The sequence below is a fragment of the Urocitellus parryii genome, chromosome 9 (genome assembly GCF_045843805.1).
Source record: "Urocitellus parryii isolate mUroPar1 chromosome 9, mUroPar1.hap1, whole genome shotgun sequence".
In the NCBI taxonomy this organism is placed as follows: domain Eukaryota; kingdom Metazoa; phylum Chordata; class Mammalia; order Rodentia; family Sciuridae; genus Urocitellus; species Urocitellus parryii.
In genome coordinates, this window is record NC_135539.1 from 31582561 (window position 1) to 31605642 (window position 23082).

Genomic DNA, 23082 nt, shown 5'->3' on the forward strand with positions numbered 1-23082 from the left:
TTAAGTCACAATGAATCAAGGACCTAGGAATTAGGCCAGAGACCCTGCACCTAATAGAAGAAAAAGTAGGCCCAAACTTTCATTATGTCAGATCAGACTCTGACTTCCTTAACTCCTAAAGTACAAGAAATAAAATCAAGAAACAATAAATGGGACGGATTCAAACTGAAAAGTTTCTTATCAACAAAAGCAACAATCAATAAGGTGAAGAGAGAGCCTAAAGAATGGAAGCAAATTTTTACAACATGCACATCATATAGAGCACTAATCTCCAGGATATATAAAGAATTCAAAAAACTTAACACAAAAAACAGCACAACAAATAACCCTATCAATAAATGGGCTAAGGAATTGAACAGACATTTCTCAGAAGAAGATATACAATTGAGCAACAAAAATATATGAAAAAATGTTCAACATCTCTAGTAATTAGAGAAATGCAAATCAAAACTACTCTAAGATTTCATTTCACTCCAGTCAGAAGGGCAGTTATGAAGAATACAAGCAAAAATATATGTTGGTGAGAATTTGAGGGGGAAGGCACTTACATTGCTGATGTGCCTGTAAATTGGTGCAACCACTTTGGAAAGAAGTATGGAGATTCCTCAGAGAACTTGGAATGGAACCACCATTTGACCCAGCTATCCCACTTCTCTGTTTATACCCAAAGGACTTAAAATCAGCATACTACAGTGATGCAGCCACATCAATGTTTATAGCAGTTCAATTCACAATAACTAAACTGCAGAACCAACCTAGATTCCCATCAACAGATGAATGGATAAAGAAAATGTGGTACATATACAAAATGGAATCTTATTCAGCATTAAAAGAGAATAAAATCATGACATTTTCAGATAAATGGATGGAGTTGGAGAATATCATGCTAAGTGAAGTAAGCCAATCCCAAAACAACAAAAGCCAAATATTTTCTCTCATAAGTGGATGCTGATCCATAATGGGTGGGAGGGTCATCTGAGGAATAAAGGAAGTTTGGATAGGGCAAGGGAAACGGCGGGGGGATGAGTGTAGGAAAGATGGTTGAATGAGATGTACATCATTACCCTAGGAACATGTGCTCCATTTGTGTTTTATGTAGTGAAATGCATTCTGCTGACATGTATAATTCATTAGAACAAATAGATAAATAATTTCTTTAAAAAAAGAAATGAAGTAGTCACACATGCTTCAGGATGGAAGAATTTGAAAACACAATGATAAATGAAAGAAGTCAGACATGCAAAGCCACATACTGTGGGATTCATTAATAGAAAATTCACAGTATCAGCAAATCTAAAGAGTCAGAAAATAGATCCATGGTTGCTTAGGCTTGGGGAATAGAGAGTTGATAATGAAATGATAGCCTGCTTCTGAGTTGACAAATGGTCACTAGTGATGGCTGAGTATATCTTTGTACTGAAAACCATTGAATTGTATAAATTAAGTGGGGTAATTAAAAGGTATGTTAATTATGTATCAATAATGATCTTATTTAAATAGAGAGAGGAAACGAATAACATGGTAGTCCACATACTTATTGAGAGGAGCAAAGGGTCAAAGAAATCAAATTTTAAGAGCTTCTTGACTTTCTCCACAAAGGGATCTTGTGGGTTGTTCAGGGAATCGACGTTCACTCCAAATGAAGTAGCAGTGATCACATCCATGCTGTAGGCCCCAAAAATGCTGAATAGAGAAAGACATGGAAATTTAAAATCAGTGCATCTTCCCAATCCTTCTACTACACATGCAGGAAGAAGTAGGAGGAAGTTCACATACCCAGGCAAGACAAGCAATGAGCCACACACTGTCACAGTTTTCTGCTGGACTATGAGTCCATGATCCCTTCACACTGACTATGAGGCCTTTATGAGTTGCAAATGAGGTACTTCCCTTGTGCCAGGACTGATAGGGACAGTGAGGTGAGTTAGACTCACCTCTGAACTCAAGAAGTTCACCCACACAGGAATCAGATCCATAATCAGACACACTACAGTAGCACAAATAGAATGTGGATGATGACAGTTGTATACAAACTGAGCTTCAGCAGGACAAGGGTAGAATAACTGAGTCTTCCTAGAGGGCTCAAAAAAGGTGACCTTGACCTTGACAGTATTTTGTCTTCTAGTTTATCAAACCTTGGTGGATACAGGAGAGATCCTTTCTCCCCCAGCTTCCCTGACTCCTCCTGGGAGCACTTCTTTCTTAGAATAACAGTTGGAGTTGTGACTCCAAACTCTTGCTTTTTCTGCTCATTGTACAAGCTCAACATTTGGAATTCAGTTATGTGGCAGGCAGTTGGAGGGGGTCCTGGTAGAGCTTGGAATGCCAGAGCTGCCCTGCTACTTACTCTTTCAAGTTGATAAATTTGCCCTTCTCTGATTCCAGTCTCATGTTTTTCACCAACACATCTCCATACTGGTTAATGATGGGGAACATCTATGCACAAAACACAAGATCACCCATAGTTCAGTAAGGAGACACAGTCCCCAAGGCTATGGTTTTCCCAGGATGAAGAAGTATGAGACATTTATAATGAATCTTACTATATCTCTTCTAAAACATAAAGACAAAAGAACATTTTTAGGAAGTTCAAATTCAGAGGACTATCCCTTGGAAAGGAACTATGATCCATATCACTTTCTACCCACACCTAGATTTATTCTTTAAGTTTCCAGTGAAAAGCCCTCCTATTTTATTACCTCCTTGAGTTTTCCACTGGTGAAGGTTGGAGACAGCAGTGTTCTTATTCTCTTCCACTCTTCATCCTCAGACAAAGAGATGGCTGTTTTCATAAATCCCACTGGACCAAAATCCTAGAGCCCAGAGGAAAAGAGATTTTGTCCTACATAAATTTGGAGGTCTCAACAGCTGCAAAAGTTTGTTAAACAAGCATGATTTACTTAAAAAAATGTTTAGTGACTGCCTACTAGGTAGCTAGCACTATGTCAGATACTCAACAGTATTTATTCCAAGTGCCTAGCCTCCTGTGAGTTTGGAAGAGACACCCAGGCACTTCACACCATTTTTGGACTTTATATTGCAACCTTTGTTTAGATGTAAAATTCCCCTTGGTTTGAAGCTTTTTCCAGTGGAATAGACAGGAAGAAGACCTAGTACAACCTCCAGGGCTATGCAGAGCAGAAATGGGTTGGTGACAGATATCAGGTGTTCTTGGTCAACTGTATGCTACCTAAGATCAATTCTGTCTTTATATGCATTTACAGCATAAGCATCTTGATAAAGGGGTGCTTAGATATGATAATTTTAAAAATATTAATATTTGAAACTTAAAAGATTTGGAATATAAGTGTAATACAGAAAAACACAAGTTATTAATGGAAGTTCTTCCAATATTTTCTACAAGGGCAGAGGGGGAAAGGAAGATAATTCTATTTTTCACCTGGGTGCTAGCCCACAAAAGCAAAACCCTTGAAATTTAGTTCCATCATCTAAAATACATTTTTGTATTAAAATGTATGCTTCCAGTCAGGCACAGTGATGCATGCCTGTAATCCCAGCAGCTTGGGAGTCTGAGACAGGATGATTGCAAGTTCAAAGCCAGCCTCGGCAACAGTGTTACTTACTATTTCAAGTTGATAAACTTGAGTAAATAAGCAATGGTGAGGTGTTAAGCAATTCATTCACTGTAAAAATTTAGGAGATTAGGAACAGAGGGAAGTTTCTTCAACTTGACCAAGAGTACAAAAATCCATTTTCTGCTAACAGTATACTTACTTGTGGCAAACTGAATGCTTTCTCTCAAGCATCAGGAATAATTCTACAATGTATGTTCAGTCATATACAGAAAGACAAGTAAAAACGTTCATTTGAGTGCAGATTAGTGATTTGGACATGTTGGGAAGTAAATAGAGGCTGGATTTGGGCAGTGTGGAATATATGTATGTATTGAACATATTATCATACATTAATCAAAGTTTTTTAAAAATTTTTTGTGATGCTGGGAATTGAACCCCAGACTTTGTGCCTGCGAGGCAAGCACTCTACCAACTGAGCTAGACCCAGCACCCAAAGTTTTTAAAAAGTGAAGATAGAGATTGTATGGGAATACACACACACACATCAGCCTCATCTAAAATTGGGGTAAACTTTGGAAGATTAAAATCTATATCCTTCAAAATAAATATTCACTCTACTGGCTCTTATTCAACCTCACACTGGAACTCCCAGCTGATGTCAGAGGAAAAGAAAAACAAATAAATAAAAGGAATACACATAGGATTTTACCTATTTGTAGGTGCAAACATTGACCAATGTGGTAAACACACAAGAAACCAGGCACATTTCTAAGGTTAATGAAGAACTGGTGAAAACACATTAAAAACACAATCAAATCTACACAAATGTAGGAATGTGATACATTTGCACAGAGCTGCACACTCATACATATAGGCACACAAAACAGGAAAAATGAAAATAAAAATCCTAGATTGTATCAAGTTCCTGTTACTATAGAAATAGGAACTTAATAAATTTATAGTCATGTAAGAAATTATCTTTGGATAAAACATAATAAATTATACATGCAACTGCCTGGTAATGTTTTTGGCAAGGAATGCCCTCTGAATTTATAAATATCTCAGGATAAAAATTGAGTTAATAAAGAAATAAATAAGTAAATGTTACTTTGGGTTAGACAAAGGGGAACAAAGGGAAGGGTGAGGGGATGGTAATAGGAAAGACTGTAGAATGAATCAGACATAACTTTCCTATGTTCATATATGAATACACAACCAGAGAAACTCAGCATTATATCCAAACACAGGCTTGTGAAGTTGTAGGTCATGTATGTATAATATGTCAAAATACATTCTAGGGTTGTGCATAACTGGAAAGAATAAATTAAAAACTTAAAAATAACTAAATAAATGTTAAAATGTTGAAAAGTAAATGCTTACCCGTCGGTTAGTGAAGGCAGAATAACATTCTTTGATGAGCACTGTTTTGATAATGCTGGGCTCCGTAATAACCAAAATAGGCCGTAGACCATCATATATGCTGTGTTAGAAAATAGAGCTGATTAAATCTAACAGGCCAGATTCTGCAGCAGAAATCCAGACTTTGATCCTGATGTTACCTATTCCACCTGCCTAGTCCTACAATACATAGCAACATGAAGTTCTGGTTGGGGATTCTGACCACAGAAGCCACTGGAGTCTTCATAGCATAAAGGGTAAAGTAGGTAAAGTAGGTAGGAAGAGAAATGTAGAGACAAAATACACTCCTAAGAGATCATAATTAGAAATAGCATTGCAACACTTGTTAAATCTAGATGGTGAATATAATAGTATTGCCTACACTACTTTCCATAACTAAATTTATTATTTATTATAATTGTAGGTGGACAGAATGCCTTTATTAATTTTTATATGGTGCTAAGGATCAAAACCAGTGCCTCACATGTGATAGGAAAGTGCTCTGCCACTGAGCTACAGCCTTAGCCCATAGTCTCCATAACTTTTCACATCGTAAAATATTGGATTATTCAAAAGGCTATTAGGTTAGTGAAAAAAAAATTGAAGGCAGATAGTTGGCTAACTGGTCATAATTACTAAGTTTTGCAGGTGGTAGCTGGAGTGGCGCTTTTGGAGATCCAGCAGGGAATGTTGTGTCACTGGATCACATGGTATCTACAGGCCATGTCAACTGAGCAGAACACTGTGGTCAGCCCTGTGGCTTTCTGTGGATTGATGAGAGAAGATGGAGAAGAAGAGTCAATGTCTTCTACCACTATTTTTACTGTAGAGCAAAATGATTACCCCTCTTCTATGGCTCTCACCAAACCCCCACCAGCTCTGAAAGGGAATAGTTGCTATAGTTAGCTGAGGCCACCCTCCAATATAAACCCCATCAATCCACCAGGGAACTCACTGGTGGAACTACATTCTATGTCTGGTATTAATGTCAAACGGATGAAGGAGAGAAAGAAATGCTTGGGTCTACTTCATTGAAAAGCCAACGCTTAAAATTTAAAAATGACATATGAGCAACAATAATGATGACAATAAAAAAGAAGAAAAAAAGTAAAGGAAATGAAGAAAACTGAGCAGAAGGACTTCCCATCTGCTTCTCAGTACCTCCCAGCCACGTGTTCAAAAGCATACATTAAATCTGAAAATTAAATAAGGGAATTTTGCTTTTAAACATCAATGAGGAAAAAGATGATGTCATAGACTTATAAGCCCACGATAAAAAAAGTTCTCAAATAATACATACTATTCAATTAAAGGAGTCAAAAACAAACAAAAATGGGGAAGATTGGAATAACCAGACATTGGACATAAAGTATGGCTAGGAGACTCTGGATCATCAAAAGCAGGAGAAAAGCCAAAACATGCAACACTGTCAACCTAAATCAGACTATGGAACCCAACTCCAGATGAGATACAGGACCCTTGGCAGTACAAGCCTCCAAGGACTTTGCAGCACAGAGGGTTGTATCCCAAAAGCTCTGGGCTGAGATTGTCCTCACACATTGGGGTGCCACATCATAACAAGTCTACCAGAGAAATTTCCAGAATACTCACCCCCATGTTTTTCCATACTTTTTATAACATTCTGCATCAAAATTAAAAAAGCCCTAGGAAGAAGAACAAAATGAAATTCCATTATTGTTGTAAATATACTGACATCACATCAAATGACCCAAATCCCATGAAATCAGGCTTGATGTTCCTAACAGGTGGTTAGAGAGAAGCTCTTACTCAGAGGCTTCTGAGGAGAAAAGAGAAAATATGCAATATTTGAAATGAAATATGTAATGTCACTTAAATTTTCTCTAAGTATTATACATACCCAACTAATTGCCCTTGTCTATGAATACAACATGCTTCTCTTCTGCAGTATTTCTTCCTCTACTTATGTTGCCTCGGAAATACTGGGACCTTCTGAATTATAACCTCCATGGGCACATGAGGAAACCCAAAGTGAGAGAAAATGAGTGTTTCCCAGGGCCATCTTTTGTCTCCTCATCCAGTATCATTTTAATTTGTCTCATGTTGTCTCTAAAATTCTGGTAGCATTAGGAAGTTAAAGATACCAGCAACCTCTTCTAGCCTAGGAGATTTATGTTGTCACAATCATATTGTTGAATAAGTAAGTGAGATAGTGAGAAAATAAAAAGTGGACTTGCTTTCCTGTGTCAACCTAGGAAAAGGGGAGATGCTACTTCTCTGCACATAGAACACAGATAGGTAAACACTGGCTCTGAGTTTTCATCATAGAAACTAAGCAATTAATCTTCCTCATTTGTAATATTTTAACTGTGCAAATAAAGCATCCCAGAGGTTTGAGTGTGTCTTCCTAGAATCTGCACTGAGATAAAAAGAAAACTTGGTGAGAATGCTCTCAGTCTGAACAGAAAGTCCACAGATTACAGTGTGTTTGTGCCAGAGTCCTGAGCTCATCAATAGAAGTGAACCTGACACTATGAGGAGTTGTAAACAGAGCCCCAGGGTAAAATTGACTGTGCTTTGGATGGGGCCCTCACACAGTTTATAAAGCTTAGAAATCTTGAATCTTCTCTCATGGAGCTGAATTTCTACTGATGTAACTAAGCAGATGCTTGCAACCATAAGAGGCAAAACAGGGAGCTCAAACGACACTCACCCGGCGATAATTAAGAAGAGTTCCAAAAAAGGGCAGAGGTGTTGGCCCTGGAATTCCCAGCTTCTTAAAATATCCATGTGAATAGGTCCCATATCTACAAAGTGGAAGAGAAATCCAGGTCAAGGGATTGTGACTGTGTGTATATAGAGACTCATGAGTCACGGATTCAAGAATGGGAACAGTGAAGCCAGGCAGATAACATGTAGGCCATAAATAACAACAAAAACTCCAATGGCCCTAATTACATCTGCTCATCATCTCCTCTCTCACATTCCCTGAGGGACCACAAAAGTCATATTAACTAGCTCAAAGCAGCTAATTCCATCATTAGGCTCCCAATGCTACAGTAAATATCTGATATAAGTCCTCCAAACATGAACTTGAAAATTCCTGAGCAATTCAGCCTAGATTTCTGCCAGGTCACCTCATTCACTGGTGTCAGTTTAGGAAGCTGACTTGATACCATCATGTTGGCCCCTCTAGGGGCCTCCAGTGGGGACTGTCCACACTCTTGGTCTTCTTCCTTGAGCAGAGAGGAATAATCTCCCACTTTTTCATAACTCCTATCCGGATGCCTTTTATTGCATCCCTGGTCCACATTGTCCCTTAGTCATCTGCTGTAAGAGATTAAGAACACTGGCATACAGGAAACTGTTGAGTAAGAATAACCAGCTGGGCAGGTGTATTTAAAGACATGTGCAATCTACGTCATGGATGTATGTATTAAATTAATATTTCTTCAATTGTTCAAAAAAGATGAGGTCATTTTTAAACAGATTGGTTTTCACAAATACAGAATCCAAGGGTCCTATTTTGACCTTCAGAAGGAACATGAGGAACTTACCTCAAAGAAATTGAACAGAATGAAATTAAAACATTTCCATTAATTTTAAAATGCCAATGGAGGGAAAATTGATGTAACAAAAGCCTGAGTACTACCCTTTACTTCAATTGTAGCAACCAGGTTTATATTTTCTATTTTCACATCACTATGAATGCCTACTCTTATAAAAGTGGATTTAAGATAGAAGTCAAAGATCCCCTTGGGGCAATGTCTTCTACCCTCAGTCAGAAATAAATGCTCTCTTCACCTGCTCTGTGAAACCAGGAATCCCACTATTTTTTAAATATATTTTAGTTGTAGGCAGATACAATACCTTTATTTTATTTATTTATTTTTATATGGTGCTGAGGATTGAACTCAGTGCCTCACAGATGCCAGATGAGCTCTCTGCCATTGAGCTACAACCCCAGACCAGGAATCCCACTATTTAAATGAATTCTTCTACTAGATTATTTTATTCATGCTCCTGTACTGAAATATCATGGGAAAATATTTAAAATACAAAATGGGCTTATTAACTTTTGTCTCTTGAGGCTGCCATTAGATTTCAAATCAAGGGAGAAACAAATCTCTACACTGATGCTAACTTAAGGAATAAAAGTTCCAAATTTCTCCCAGGTCTTTGCTCAATAGTTTTATCATTCAGAAGTAACTGCATATTGCTGGGTGGAGCATTTGAGTTTTTGGAGGGAGGGCTGTTCCAGGGAAAGGGAAGAGAACAGAGGGAAGAACAGAGTCTGTGCCTGTGGTAGCACCTGGGTTGCACTTGGTACATTTTACAAATGGTGCTGGGACGTGGGGAGAAAGAGCAGGAACCACCTGTTCCACAGGAGATGAGCCTCCTACACATCTCTTGTAGTGCACATAGAACACAAAAGATAAACAATGACACAGAAAGTTGTGTAAACCCCTCTTTACCCCCAGAATTCTGAAAGATTGCAAAGAGTGCATCACTTTTCAGAAGGTGTCCAGTTGTTTGTAATCTGCCTCTACAGAACTCTGGCTGATTAATCTAGGTCCAAACTGAGACTCAATCAAAAGTTCATCCCCCAAATCAAATTATGTTACTAAACCTCCTATTCACAGAAATGGGAGGTTTGAAGAGGAGAGGAACTGGGACAGTTACTCACAGATAGAGGAGCACCAGGCTGATTCCCAGTAGAACCCAGGTTTCCATGGAAAAGTTTGGGATCAGGTCCATCACTACTTTCCTTCTAAAATTTTCTCCCCTGATTTTGACTTCCAGCTATGTGAGCTATCTTTTCACAGGGGAAGGTGCCAAGCTTACGTTCTGTGAACAGCTGTGAGTCAGTCTGGCATATTTATATGCTGGGAAAGGAGGTGGGGCTGGGTGTGCAGCCAGTAGAAAAAAACACCTGTGCCCCACCCACAATTGCAGAAGCCAGATGCCCCCTCCACCTTGGAAGTTGGCAGTGAGTCATGAGACAGGCCTATTTTGATCTTTGAGCTCAGGTTTATTAAAATTAATAAAAACTTTGATCAGTGTTATCATTATGCCCTAAGGTTATTGCTTCTTATCAGAAACTCAAGTGAAACATTGGAATTAAATGTCCTCTAATCAGTTTTTGTCTCCTTGGGTGTTCTCATTACACAATCCTTGAATTCGACCCAAAAAGATTATTTCTAAATAACTACTCATGCACTTTCCTCTGCTTACAATGCCCTCTTGCTCCATGGAAGACTTTTTAAAAAATATTTTCTTTCTTTCTTTCTTTCTTTCTTTCTTTCTTTCTTTCTTTCTTTCTTTCTTTCTTTCTTTCCTTATTTATTTCTATGCAGTGCTGGGAATCAAACCCAGGGCCTCATACATGCTAGGCAAGCACTCTACCACTGAGTCCCAGCCCCAGCCCAGAAGACTCTTAATCATCCTTCAAAACCCAGCTCAGTCAAAACTTCATCTGGTAAATGCTTTCAATACCACCTCTTCACAGAACCACTTCCTCCCCTGGACAACTTCTAGTATCCCTGGAACACATTTCTCTTGTTGTTGTACTCTTTACTCTCCAACAACATTGTTGGATTCCACCTTCGTTTAACTTTCCAGAATGTGAACTTCTCTGCAGCAGGGTCTCTGTACTATCCACTATTATGCCCCTAGTCTCTATCAGAGTTCTTCATAAAGAGCTGGTATCTGGGACGTTTGGTCATTGAGTCAGGTGAGATTGCTGGGCCTCTGCAGGTTCTTTGCCTGTGTGTCTTTGCTGACCACTTCATCTTCCTGGTTTATTAATACAGGAAGATTATTTGGCTTGTATGGGCCACAGCCACCTTCCCAGAACATTCAGGCTGTTGTGCCAGTACCCTGATGGGAAGAAGTCCCCTAGAAAAAAATAGTGGGCATGGACAAGACGAAGCCGATGAATGCACTGAGTAATGTCAATCCAGGCTACTTCCTGTGCAGCCAGTAAGAGATCCCTGCAGTAGCCAGAAAGTTAGACAGATTTTAGAGCAAAGAATAGCCTCTGTCTCTGAAAATAATGCATGTCCATGACTAATGGATGTTAAAGGACAGAAGAGGAGAATAGCAGTCTGCATGGCCAGGTGAACCACAAATCTCTACCCACCCATCTCATGGCAGATATCACCACAGAGAGTACATCCAGCACCAGAACTCCAAAAAGATAATCCCATATTTTTCATTAGGCCAAGAGGTGTCTGAGCAGATGGCTTCCTGCTTTTTGGTAAATGGGTGGTTGTGGGTGGAGAGCAGCTCCGGAAGCTGGTTTAGGAGGAGAACAATTGTCATTGTGAGACCCTCAGCAGATTCCTGATGTGAGTGATGCCAGGTCTGAGTGTTTGGAAATTATATCAGCTCATTATCTCAATTCTGAGTCAAATTCCTTGTCTGATTAGCCTGAGAAACAGAGGATTAGGTAACAAAGTCTCCAAGTTCTCAATACATAACAGAATGAGAAGACATTTAAGCTGTGCTTATGTGCTTCCTTCTCTCTTTCTTCTTACTCTGCACCAACTGATACTCACCCTTCACCAACACTTCTCACATCTCTGGCATGCATTCAAACAAGGAGAGATTACAGTGTCATTTGATAACTACTGACCATTATCAATCTTGAAACAGACTGAATTTGGAGGCACCCCATCTGACATTGGGAATGACTTCCTCATGCTGAGAGTAGAAGTTGGAGGACCATGGGGCTTCCACCTCCCACCCTGACAGGCACCAAAGAAAATGGAAATGGGGATTTCCTTCCTTCTGAGACTAACACAGACTAACTAAATCTGCATGTGTGTATTTTCTGTCTTTTTTTCCAGATTGCTCCCTCTTCAGAACAACTGAACCTACACATGTATATCACCTGGCTTTTGTTTCTGTAAATTATAATTGTGTCTGTGGGATAGTTAAGGAGAAGCAATCTAATGGCTTCCTTCCATGTTGATCAATGGCATCAAGTTCAATACTCATCTTACCATCTTCTATCTATTTATTATGTGGGCAGACAGTCAAATCCAGCCAGCTAGGATCAAGGTAGGTACCAGGGTTAGGCTGTCAGTAACAATCTCACCATAACCCAAAATCTTTTTTAAACTTTTTGTATGTAAAACCTCTATGGAACTATATAATTTCATCTTTTTTTCAAGACATATTTGGCTAAGATTATGAAATAACCAAGGCTAATATGATTTTCCCCCTGTCCTACTTATCTCTGGTCCTGGTTGGACTGGTTGTGATTTGTACCAACAAGGATGGGTTAGTCATTTTTGAGATGAAAAATGCATCCAGTGCTGGGGTCCAACCTATGCAAAGGTTCTTGTTCTGCAAAGGACAATCAAAGAAGCCATGCTCTAGCCAGGCGGAGTGGCAGACATCTATAGTCCCAGCTGTTCAAGAGGATGAGGCAGGAGGATCACTTGAGCCAAGGAGTTCAAGGCCAGGGAGAAGTTATCACATACATGAGCACGCGCGCATGCACACACACACACACACACACACACACACACACACACACACTCAGAGAGAGAGAGAGAGAAGATTCATCATGAACTTAATTCCATAGAGGGTAATATCTTCAAACACAAAGTGACTTGCATACTAAATTTGTGCTGCACCAATGCAGGAAAGCATTATGTGCCAGGAGAGTGCCCTCATGACCTCTAGCCTCTCCTCCTCACACATATTTAGTGAAACACTTACCACATACCTTAAAAGGTCTGTTCTAAATATTTAAGTACTCAGATGACTAATGCCCAGTTATTATCGGATAGAGACAAAGAAGGACGTAGCATAAATAAGGAAATAAGGAAATAAATAAGGGGGGAAATCATATTAGCCTTGGTTATTTCATCATAAAGATGAAATTATATAGTTCCATAGAAAAAGTATTAAAAAGATTTGGGGTTATGGTGAGATTGTTGCTGATAGCCTAACCCTGGGATCTGCCTTGATCCTAGATGGCTGGATTTGGATGCCCACCCACATAATAAGCAGACAGAAGTTGGTAAAATGAGTATTGAACTTGAGGCCATTTGATCAACCCAGGAGGAAGCAGTTAGATTGCTTCTCCTTAACTATCCCACAGACACAATTATAATTTAAAGAAACAAAGCCAGGTAATATACATGTGTAGATTTGGTTGTTCTGAAGAGGGAGCAATCTGGGGGAAAAAGCAGAAAACACATACCTTAAAAGGTCTGTTCTAAATATTTAAGTACTCAGATGACTAATGCCCAGTTATTATTCTGGTTTCAGATAGAGACAAATAAGGATATAGCATAAATAAGGACAGTCCAGCCACATAAAATGAATCATACAGGTATGAGAAATATACAGTCCTTATCAACATGAATGGTTTATCTCCTTTCTTATTCTCATTGACAACAGATAAAAGTTCCATCTCAGATAACACTCAGGAAGGCATCAAGCTGATATAAGTGTAAATGAACAGGTGATCCATCAAATCAGTGATGTAAGGATGACAATCATTATGGTATTTTCATCCTTTCATAATGGGGGCCCAGGTGGTTCCTCCCATGGGAAGCCTATCTTGACTTGCACTGTCTGAGTGAATTTCTTTGGGTATAGAGAGGCACAGTAGTGCTCTGGAATGATTTGTGTATGAGGTTCAAATTCCACAATTCATAATTGTGATTATGGAAAAATAATCCAAGCAAGATTATTTGTCTAACTTAGCTAAGTGCACATTCTTCTCAGGTAAAACTTGATCTTGCTAATTTGGGGAACCAGGTGGTATCTAAGCTTTGGTGGATGAATGATGGGGTCTCATGGTTGGGAGTGCCAATGAACATGTTGGGTCCAGAGACAGTTCCTCATGGCACTGGAGAAGGTGTGAGCTGCACCTCAGTGTCACTGTGGATTGGAAGGGCTGCCTGTCTGTTGTATTCAGGACCTGTGCCAAATATTACCCACAAGCCAGTCAGAATCTTTGCCCTTATGAGTCTCAACCTTGATTAATGGTGAGGGATGCTAACCAATTAAACACAAAAATAATATTAAACTACAAATTGAGATAATTATTATGAAATAAAATAAACCTTTGCTGAAGTTCCCAGCAGTGTTTGACACAGGTGACCTCTATTGTCAGGTTTTTGTTGCTGTGATAAGAGATTAGGAATGAAACCAATACATGACCCAGCTATACCATCCTCCATATTTGTCCAACAGAATTAGTACACTATAGCAACACATGCGTATCCATGTTTATGACAGCATAGTTCACAATAACAAAGTTATAGAACCAACCTAGGTGTCTATCAACAGATTACTGAATAAAGAAAATGTGGTATATATACCCAATGTAGTTTTACTCAGTCATAAACACAAATGGAATTATGTCATTTGCAGGAATTAATAGAAATGAAGAATGTTTTAGTTGCTTTTTTGCTTCTGTGACTAAAGGACCCAACCAGCACAATTGTATGGGGAGAAAAAGTTTATTTAAGGGCTCATGTTTTTAGAGGTCTTAGTCCATAGAAGGCCAGCTCATTCCTCAGGGTACAAGATGAGGCAGAATATCATGGCAGAAGAGTGTGATAGAGGGACCCAGATCACATGATGATCAGAAAGCAGAGAGAGGTGTTCACTTGCCACATACAAATATATACACCAAATCCATGCCCCCAATGTACCACACCCTACCTGGCTCCAGTTACCACTCAGCTAAACCCATCAGGAACTAATTCTCAGATTGGATTAAGGCTATGCTATATAACCCAATCATTTCTCCTCTAAACCTTCTTGCATTGCCTCACACCTGAAATTTTGGGGGACACCACACATCAAAACCATAACAGAGAGCATCATACTAAGTGAAATAAGCCAGATTGAGAAAGTCAAGGGTTATACATTTTTATTATATGTGGGAGCTAGAAAAAGAATATGAAAACATGAGAGAACAATAGAGTAGAGAATTGGGATCAGGGGAGGGAGAAGGTGGTGCAAAAAGAAGGGGGTACACGAGAATAAAATAAACCAATGTATGCTATGTGCATGTAAGAATAGATCACAAAGAAAGCCACTATTATATATAATTATAATGAACGATATAAAATTTTAAAACCACAAGAGAAAAAATAACTGAGAAATAGTAAATAAAAAAGAAAAGATATATTTGGACTCACAGTTTAAGAGTTTTCAGTCCATAATCACTTGGATCCATTGATTCTGAGCTGTAGTGAGGCAGATTGCCATGGCAGAAGTGCACCATGGAGCAAAGTCACTCCCTTCATGGTTGCTGGGAAGCATAGAGAGGGCAAGGTAGGGGCCAGGTATTTGACAAACTCTTCCAGTATATGCACCCAGTGACCTAACTCCAACTAGGCCCTAAGCCCTGTCCTCTCTACCACCTTCTGATAATGCCATAAAATTATGAATCCATCTATGGATCATTCACAGATGAGGTTAGGGAAGCTCATGATCAAATCAACTCCCCAAAAGCTCCACCTCCACCTGTACACTGCTGCATTAGAAACTGAGCCTTTAACACTTGAGCCCTTAGGAACATTCCAGATCAAAATCATATCACGATTTTTACTTTACCCCTTAACTCTCTCCTACTTTGAAAGTTATAAAAGCATAATTCACAGGACTTGAGGGGTGGGGTGTGTCAGTACTTGGGTGTGCCTAGCTCTGTTTCCTCATCTTTGGAAGAGGCTCAGTCAAGGTCCTTCAAGTCACAGGACCCCACAGGACTGCCAGCCTCTCTTTACTCTATAATTCTCTTGAACTTCCAAAAACACACCATCTCCTCATTATTCTCTTTATCTTGCATATCACTGAGAGTCCCCCAGGCCCTCCAGTACAGCCAGGAACCAAGAGCCTGGGGGCAGGATCAAGCACAAAGATGGAATAGACTGGACCTTGGAGACGACATTTGCTAAGGGGGTCCTAATTTTAAAATGCTAGATTGGTTTCTCAACTAGGACTACAGAGGAAAGGGCAACACACACACACACACACACACACACACACACACACACACAAACACACACTTGCCCACAAACACACAGAGAATTTTTTTTAGTATCAGTGATTGAACCTAAGGGTGCTTAAACACTGAGCCACATCACCAGCCCTTTTTATTTTTTATTTTGAGACAGGGTCCCACTAGGTTGCTTACAGCCTTGCTAAGTCGCTGAAACCTTTGAACATGCAATCCTCCTGTCCAGTACATTCACAGAATTTATCTCAAATAACAATAGTGTTACCAAAAGCTCAGTCTTGTTCCTGATGCCAATTAAATAACAAGAACGGTTTTGAGACAAAGAAGGAGGCTTTATTGCTCTACTAGGAAAGAAGCATAGGGGACTCCTATCCAAGAGGCTATGATTCTGCCCATCAGGGAAAACAGAAGGATTTTATTTATTTTTTGTTGTTTTAGATGGACAGAATGACGTTATTTTGTTTGCTTATTTTTATGTAGTGGTAAGGATTGAACCCAGTGCCTCATACATGCTAGGCAAGTGCTCTGTCACTGAGTTATAGACAGTCCAAGAACAGAGGGTTATTAAAGAAGTGATCCATCCCAGGTTTTCCCTGTGAGAGGTTCAATTCACTTGTTAATGGGAGAGAGTCATTCTTCTGGTACCATTTCTGAAGTCTGAATTACTTGTTTCCTGTGGTGGGTGTGTGCTTAAAGACAGATCACTGTGCCTAGGGTGGGTAAAAGATAGTTTCCCACTCCCAGGTTATAGAGGGAGAGAGGGAGGAGAGGAAAATAAAATCATGTCCATTTTAAAGTAAGCCTTAGTGGCAGAGAATCCAAAGGCTGTATTCAAAGCATGAGGTGGATCACTGTTACAATAGGTGAAATTTTTGTCTAAAAATATTTACCTCTGACAACCATAAAAGACAGGTACTATTAAGAACTCACAGACAAGCAAATGAAGTTCCAGTAATATCACCTGATCCTTGCAAGGACATATAGGTAATTCCACACAGAGTCACAATTCAAATTTAGATAGTCTAGTTTTAGAATTCCCAGTCTTAATCTTTTAACACCAGCTCAGACTTGCCCAAGGCCACTCAGAATTAGTGGATGATTAGCACCTCAGCCCATGCCTTCTGAATGGGTTATGAACTGACCTCTGCCCATACACAGGTCAGCGTGAAGAACTACAGTAAGTTCACTGATGAGGGATGGAGTGAGGGAGAGGATTGTCCTTTCTGACCCCCTTGCCCTGGAGGGTAAGCACTTCTATTGATTTTCTGTCAAAAAAATGGAACCAAACCAAATGGCTTTGGACTTTGGTGTTAGAAAACTGATAAGCACAACACGGAGATGAAACGGTGAAGAAAAGTTCATTACTTGCAACTATGGAGAGCATCCTTGATAGGGACAAATCCCAAAGCTGTGTTTCCCCTAACAAAAAGAGAGGGTCTTTTATTGGGAAGTGAATGTCTGTTCATATTGGAAGACTCCTCATCACAGAGCCGGGCACAGCCCTGCACACACTCAGCGACATACCTTCCCATTCATGCATCACATTTCAAGATGGTAGAAGGAAGCTTTATAAGGAGATTATAATGAGAAAAGTTTACTTCACTTCACCTGAAAGAGGAGCTGAACTGCCTTGGCTGGTTTGGCAGGTTCTTTGTGATTTTCTCATGCAGAACAATGTAGAAAGCTTATTAACAATTACTTAAAGAGCAGTAGCTTCTCCTGTCCCCACAAGCATAGGTGATTCCCTCTAAAAGTAGTTGCCAAGCAGCCAACAGAAAGAAGTTCATGGCTGCTCACCTTCTACTCCATTCAGTGTCTATCCTGATAAGCTATCTGCTAACACCTCCACAGCACTTCACAGTTTACAAAGTGCTTTCACATCTCCCTTCATGGATCCTTATTATGATTCCATGAGCTGAACATGGTGGTGCCCCCTCTTCCACCAAAGAATCTTAAGATTCTCCAGAGACCCTTACCATAACTGTTCTTATTAACAAAACATCAGCAAAAAAAATCTGAAAAAAAACTGAATTTGGGAAAGAACTTTCTATTTTTTCTGAGGACTAAATTGCTCTTTCTTGCAAAAGTTAGGTTTGGCCAAAGACTTGATGGTGCTACTTCTGCTTTTGTGATAAAACTTGGAAAATCTCTGATTAATCTAAAAAAGGGGACAAAAAGCACTTTTCATGTACACCACCAACCTCTCCCCCATACAAAGTTCCAAGAATTTCCAAACTCAAGGTCCAGAGAATTTTTCAGGTGATAGCCCCTCTGGACCCTGTAGCCAATAAACCTGCTAACTGAAAATTCCTTGGGTGTTCAGTCTCTTTTTTCCTACATCAGGAGTAGAACTGGGATTATTTTAATGAGCACTTACATATGTAGAAACAGAGAAATGGGGGATAGACTTGCCAATGAACTAAAGCAGGAATCCAGGCCCTGGAACCAGGCCTTGTGATTCCAAATCCTGCTGCTGTTATTCTTGTTTGCATATGAAGCAGCCTCCTGAATAACCTAGCAGGTTACCTCTCTCCCCCACTGGATAAATATTTCCTTATGCACCTCACAGAATACACCCAATGTAGTTACAAAATGTTACTGAGATGTTACAAAGAAACATCCATAAACATAAACCCACTATGAACTTGCATATTCCCTGAACTCCTGGTATCAGGAGAAAAACAGACATCACAGTTATATTTCTCAACCAGAATCATTTAGGGTGCCAGGAGAGCATAAAATACAAGGTGATGAAATCAACAAGTCAAAGAAAAAACAGAGTGTTGACCAATTTCAGAAAACCATACGGAAATAAATAGGCAATATTTAAAGGAAAAGATGAGCATTAAGGTATGTGCCCCCCCTCCCCATATAATGAATAAGGATAGATAATGGTCAGACTCGGCTTGTACTAAGGTCTTATTCAAAGGCAGAGTCTCTACCAGGAGGCTAACCAGTAGAAATATTACTAGGCACCATCAAGGCCTATTTCAAATGGAAAAGGCCATGAAGCTCACCTGTGAGAATGGAAGGGTAACTGATGTGATACAGCAATTTGTATACGGGGTAAAAGCGGGAGTTCATAATCCACTTGAATCAAACCATGTAATATGATGTATTAAGAACTATGTAATGTTATGAACGACCAATAAAAAAAAAAGAGAATACTTCAGTCAGCTCCTTTTTCCCAGAGAGGTGGTGGGTGGGAATGGAAGGTGAGAGTGAACCCTTATGGGAATTACAGGAAGGATTAAAACTCAAGCTAAATCTCACAACCAATAGCCTTGATATTTTTTCAATGCCTTTTTAACATAGATTTTGACTGATGCTTGTAACCCCTAAGCTAGCACACTGAAATGGGTTTTCCTGCTCTCTTGCCGCCTCCCACATCAGGAGTTCTATCTCTTCTCATTTAAATATATCTTACACCATTTACTCTTCCCTTCCATCATTGTTCATGGATTTTGTTCTTTAAATTTGTGAGAAAAGAACCCAGAAGAAAATTGGTGAAGTGGGGAATCAAGTCTCATCTCAAAACTCTGATTGCAATCATTCTGACAGTAACCTCCTAATCAGTTTTTTTTTTTTTGACCCCAGGATGAGATATCCAGGGAATTCTCTGCTCAGTCTGCAGTCAGAGTATAGAATCTTACAATGTTCTTTATTTGCTCAAATCCTTCTAACTGCTCCCCAAACCCATGAGATAAAATTTAAATGCCTCAGAATCGTAGCACCAGACCCCTCTCCATCTGGGAACAGCTGGTTTCTTCAGAGATATGTGATGTTTTAAGAAACTGGAACATTTTGCCAATTGCACAGTCCCCAAAAGTGGCATGGCAATGTCTCTTTAATTTGCACAGATGGATCTAGAGCCTTGACATGGACTCAAACGGTTTTCTATCTGGGGAATTCCTATTCTTCCTTCAGGAGTAAAGCAGGACATCATGTCCTCCAACCACCCACTTCCACTGCCTCAGCAGGCAGCTGGTAGGGAGGGTCCCACTTCTGCTCACCCACAGGTCCTATGAAGCACCACTTAGTGACAGTCAACCCAGGATACATATTAAACTCAATGTACATGGGTTTCTGTATTTAAAAAAATACAGAATTTAGGGACCACCAGGTTATAGCAACGGAGAAGCAATTGCACACAAACATAAGTCCTAGAACACAGGGCCATGAGCAACCATCTAGAGGCTGCAAATACACAGGTGAAGCCAAGAGACACCACAGTGTCAATCAGCCCAGAGAATTGAAAAAAGAGGGCACTGTGACCAACTCATTCTAGGGGAAACAGCAACTAGATCCAAATTACAAACAAAACAAAAAAAAAACAGAACAACAAATTCAGGCTAATTGCCTGTCTCTGTCATGAGGCTCAGTGCAAAATTTTTAAACAAAATAACAAACCAAATCCAGTAGCAGTGATCAAAAGATAATATACCATGACAAACTGGATTTAACCCTGGAACAACAGGGTGGTGTTCCAGAGAAAGAAACATAGAGGAAAAAAAAACACAGCCCTTTGCATTTCTGATTCTGCTTTCTGGAATGCTCTTTCCCTGGCTACTCATGGGACAGATGCTTAATATTTAATGTCTCAGCTTAAAATACCTTGTACTCAGAAAGACTTCACTGACTCTTCCAGGCAACTAGATGCCCTATTACTTGCTCTCTCAACATCCTATTCATTTCCTTCCTGGCAATTAAGCAATGAGTAGCTACTGAATTTGTGTTCCTGCCTGTTGGCTGTCTCTCAACCCTAGCATGTGATCCTCTTGAGGCAGGGATCTTTTATCTATTTTACCTTTGTATCTTCAACATGGACAAAGCACCTGACACACAGTAGAACTTTACAGATATGGGTTGAATAAATCAAATTCTGGAATTCTAAGGATCATATGCAAGGTACTCCAGATGGTGCCAGTCTGTTTTCACAAAATCTATTACTTCCAAGAGGAATACATACCCGGCACAGGCAGATTTCCTTCAAGAACAATGCCTACTTTTACTCCAGATGGGGGGACTGCTCAGGTGACTGCAAGTTCTCTCTGCAAAATTTGGAATAATTTTCTTTTGATTCAGTACCATTTCCTTCTTTAGGAAGACAGCCTAACAGAAGTGAAATATTAGCAGTGTTCAAGGACAGAACCCCTGTGCCCACAGTCCATATCACACTCTTGTAGAAAGTCAGTCCAGTACCTCTCTCCAGGGAATAGATTTTCAGGAATAATTCAGCAAAGAAAAACATACAATGGCCAACATCAACTACACAACAGGAAGAATTTTATATGCTTTTTTGTGTTTAATTCACTGAGTCTCCAAATAATTCTATGAGGTACATACTATTACCATCCTCATGTTCCAGATGAGGAAACCAAGGCCCAGAAGAGTAAAGAAACTGCTCCCATGTCACACAGCTGGTTCACGTTGGAACATGATTCAAATTCATGGTATCAGATGCCAGAGCAAGGGATGTGACCTCAAAGTCATCTATGTAAAGATGTCCCATGTGACAATATTTGCAGTAGTATAAATCTGCACACAGATTACTACTACTCACTTTCAATCTGTGGCTATAGTCACTTGAAATGAACTTCCAAGGCTTTTCTACCCTATCACTGCTTGTCCAGTCCCTGGTCAATTATCAGCTCTCCTTAGGATTTCTCTCATTTCCAAGTTAAAATTAATCCTGCACTGTCTGATGCAGTAGGACCTCGTGATTGAGCTCTTGAAATGTGGTTGCTCCCCATTGATAGCTGCTATCCAGTGTCATGTGAATTTACTAGAGTGAGAGACTCTGTGTGAAAAAATAGAAATAATATATTAAAAATGTTTATAGTTACCATATATTGAAAATTATAGTGCTAAAGTTTGGATTTGTTTTTTACCCCCAAGGAATCATGTCAGAAACTTGGTCCCTAGTGTGGTGATGTTATCAGCAGGTGAAATTTACCACAAGTTTAGCATAGCAGGAAATCATTCCTGGCCTGTCCCCACGGTCTGGCATCTTGTCTCTTCCTGTCATCTTGAAGCCAGAATTAGACAGGCAGATAGGCAAGGGTCAGATCCAAAAAATGGAGGAAATGAAATGTTAATTCCTTCAGAATTCTTTCTCCACCCTATCAAGGTAGCTTCTCACCTTTTGGCCATCCTACCAAGCATCTCTTGGGCCTAGTCACATACAGAGGAAAGAGAAAGAGATAAGGGGAAGAAAGCAGGAGAACAAAGAAATCTATGACATATTTTTTGTAAAAGTCAGAACATCTCACTTCTTGGGATACCAGGATATCAGCTATCTTTCCCTTTGAGAAATCTATGTTATCCCTTTTTTTAAGTAAACCCTGCTTCATATGCTTGCCTGGGCATGCTTCTCTAATGTTTTACTTCAACATGTGGGGAAGCAGGACTTGTCACTGGTAACCAATGGTATCAATTTCTCCCTCTTTCAAATGCTTCTACCATGATGACACCTAATGGATGGAAGCCAGAAGAACTCTCACAAGAGCCAAAGCCATGCTGATGGGACTTTCAGCCATCAAAACTGAGCTAAAGATCTTGAATAATTTTTCTTATCAAAATTATTTTAAGAGTTCATCTCACTTCCAGTCAGAATGGCAATTATCAAGAATACAAGCAACAATAAATGTTGGCAAGGATGTGGGGGGAAAAGGTACATTCATACATTCCTGGTGGAAATGCACATTGGTGCAACCACTATGGAAAGCAGTATGGAGATTCCTCCAAAAGCTTGGAATGGAACCACGATTTGACCTAGCTATCCCACTCCTCAGTTCATACTCAAAGGACTTTAAATCAGCATACTACAGTGACACAGCCACATCAATGTTTATAGTATGTGAATTCGTAGTGGCCAAACTATGGAACCAATCAAGGTGTCCTTCAACAGATGAATGTGAAATTGTGAGGAAGAGATCCAAGATAGCAGGCTAGAGGGAGGCTGCATTCATTGTCACTCCATGACCGAGGATTCAAGCAGGGGAATACTGTTTCTTTGTGAGTTATTAAAGGATCCCTGACAGCTGCTCCCATGTAGGAATCCTGGCTGCCATGTCCACACAGGTCCTCTGTCCTCAATGTCTGTGCAGGACCCCCAGCATCAGTGCCTGTTCAGGATGCCCGGCTGCCACTCCCATGTAGGCCCCCATCTAC

The 23082-nt window shown here is 39.8% G+C and overlaps 1 protein-coding gene across 1 annotated transcript in view; it reads right to left on the reverse strand.

Moving 5' to 3' along the window:
• Window positions 1-9750, reverse strand: part of LOC113193532 (cytochrome P450 3A9-like) — a 32741-nt gene extending 22991 nt beyond the window's left edge. Inside the window, exons 1-7 of the mRNA XM_026404130.2 lie at window positions 9601-9750; window positions 7627-7720; window positions 6546-6598; window positions 4917-5016; window positions 2700-2813; window positions 2348-2436; window positions 1535-1683 (exon numbers count right to left, since the gene is read on the reverse strand). Of these exons, the coding sequence (XP_026259915.2) occupies window positions 1535-1683; window positions 2348-2436; window positions 2700-2813; window positions 4917-5016; window positions 6546-6598; window positions 7627-7720; window positions 9601-9671 (670 nt within the window). The 5' untranslated portion in view covers window positions 9672-9750. The remainder of the gene's footprint in view (window positions 1-1534; window positions 1684-2347; window positions 2437-2699; window positions 2814-4916; window positions 5017-6545; window positions 6599-7626; window positions 7721-9600) is intronic.
• Between the last annotated feature and the right edge of the window lie 13332 nt (window positions 9751-23082).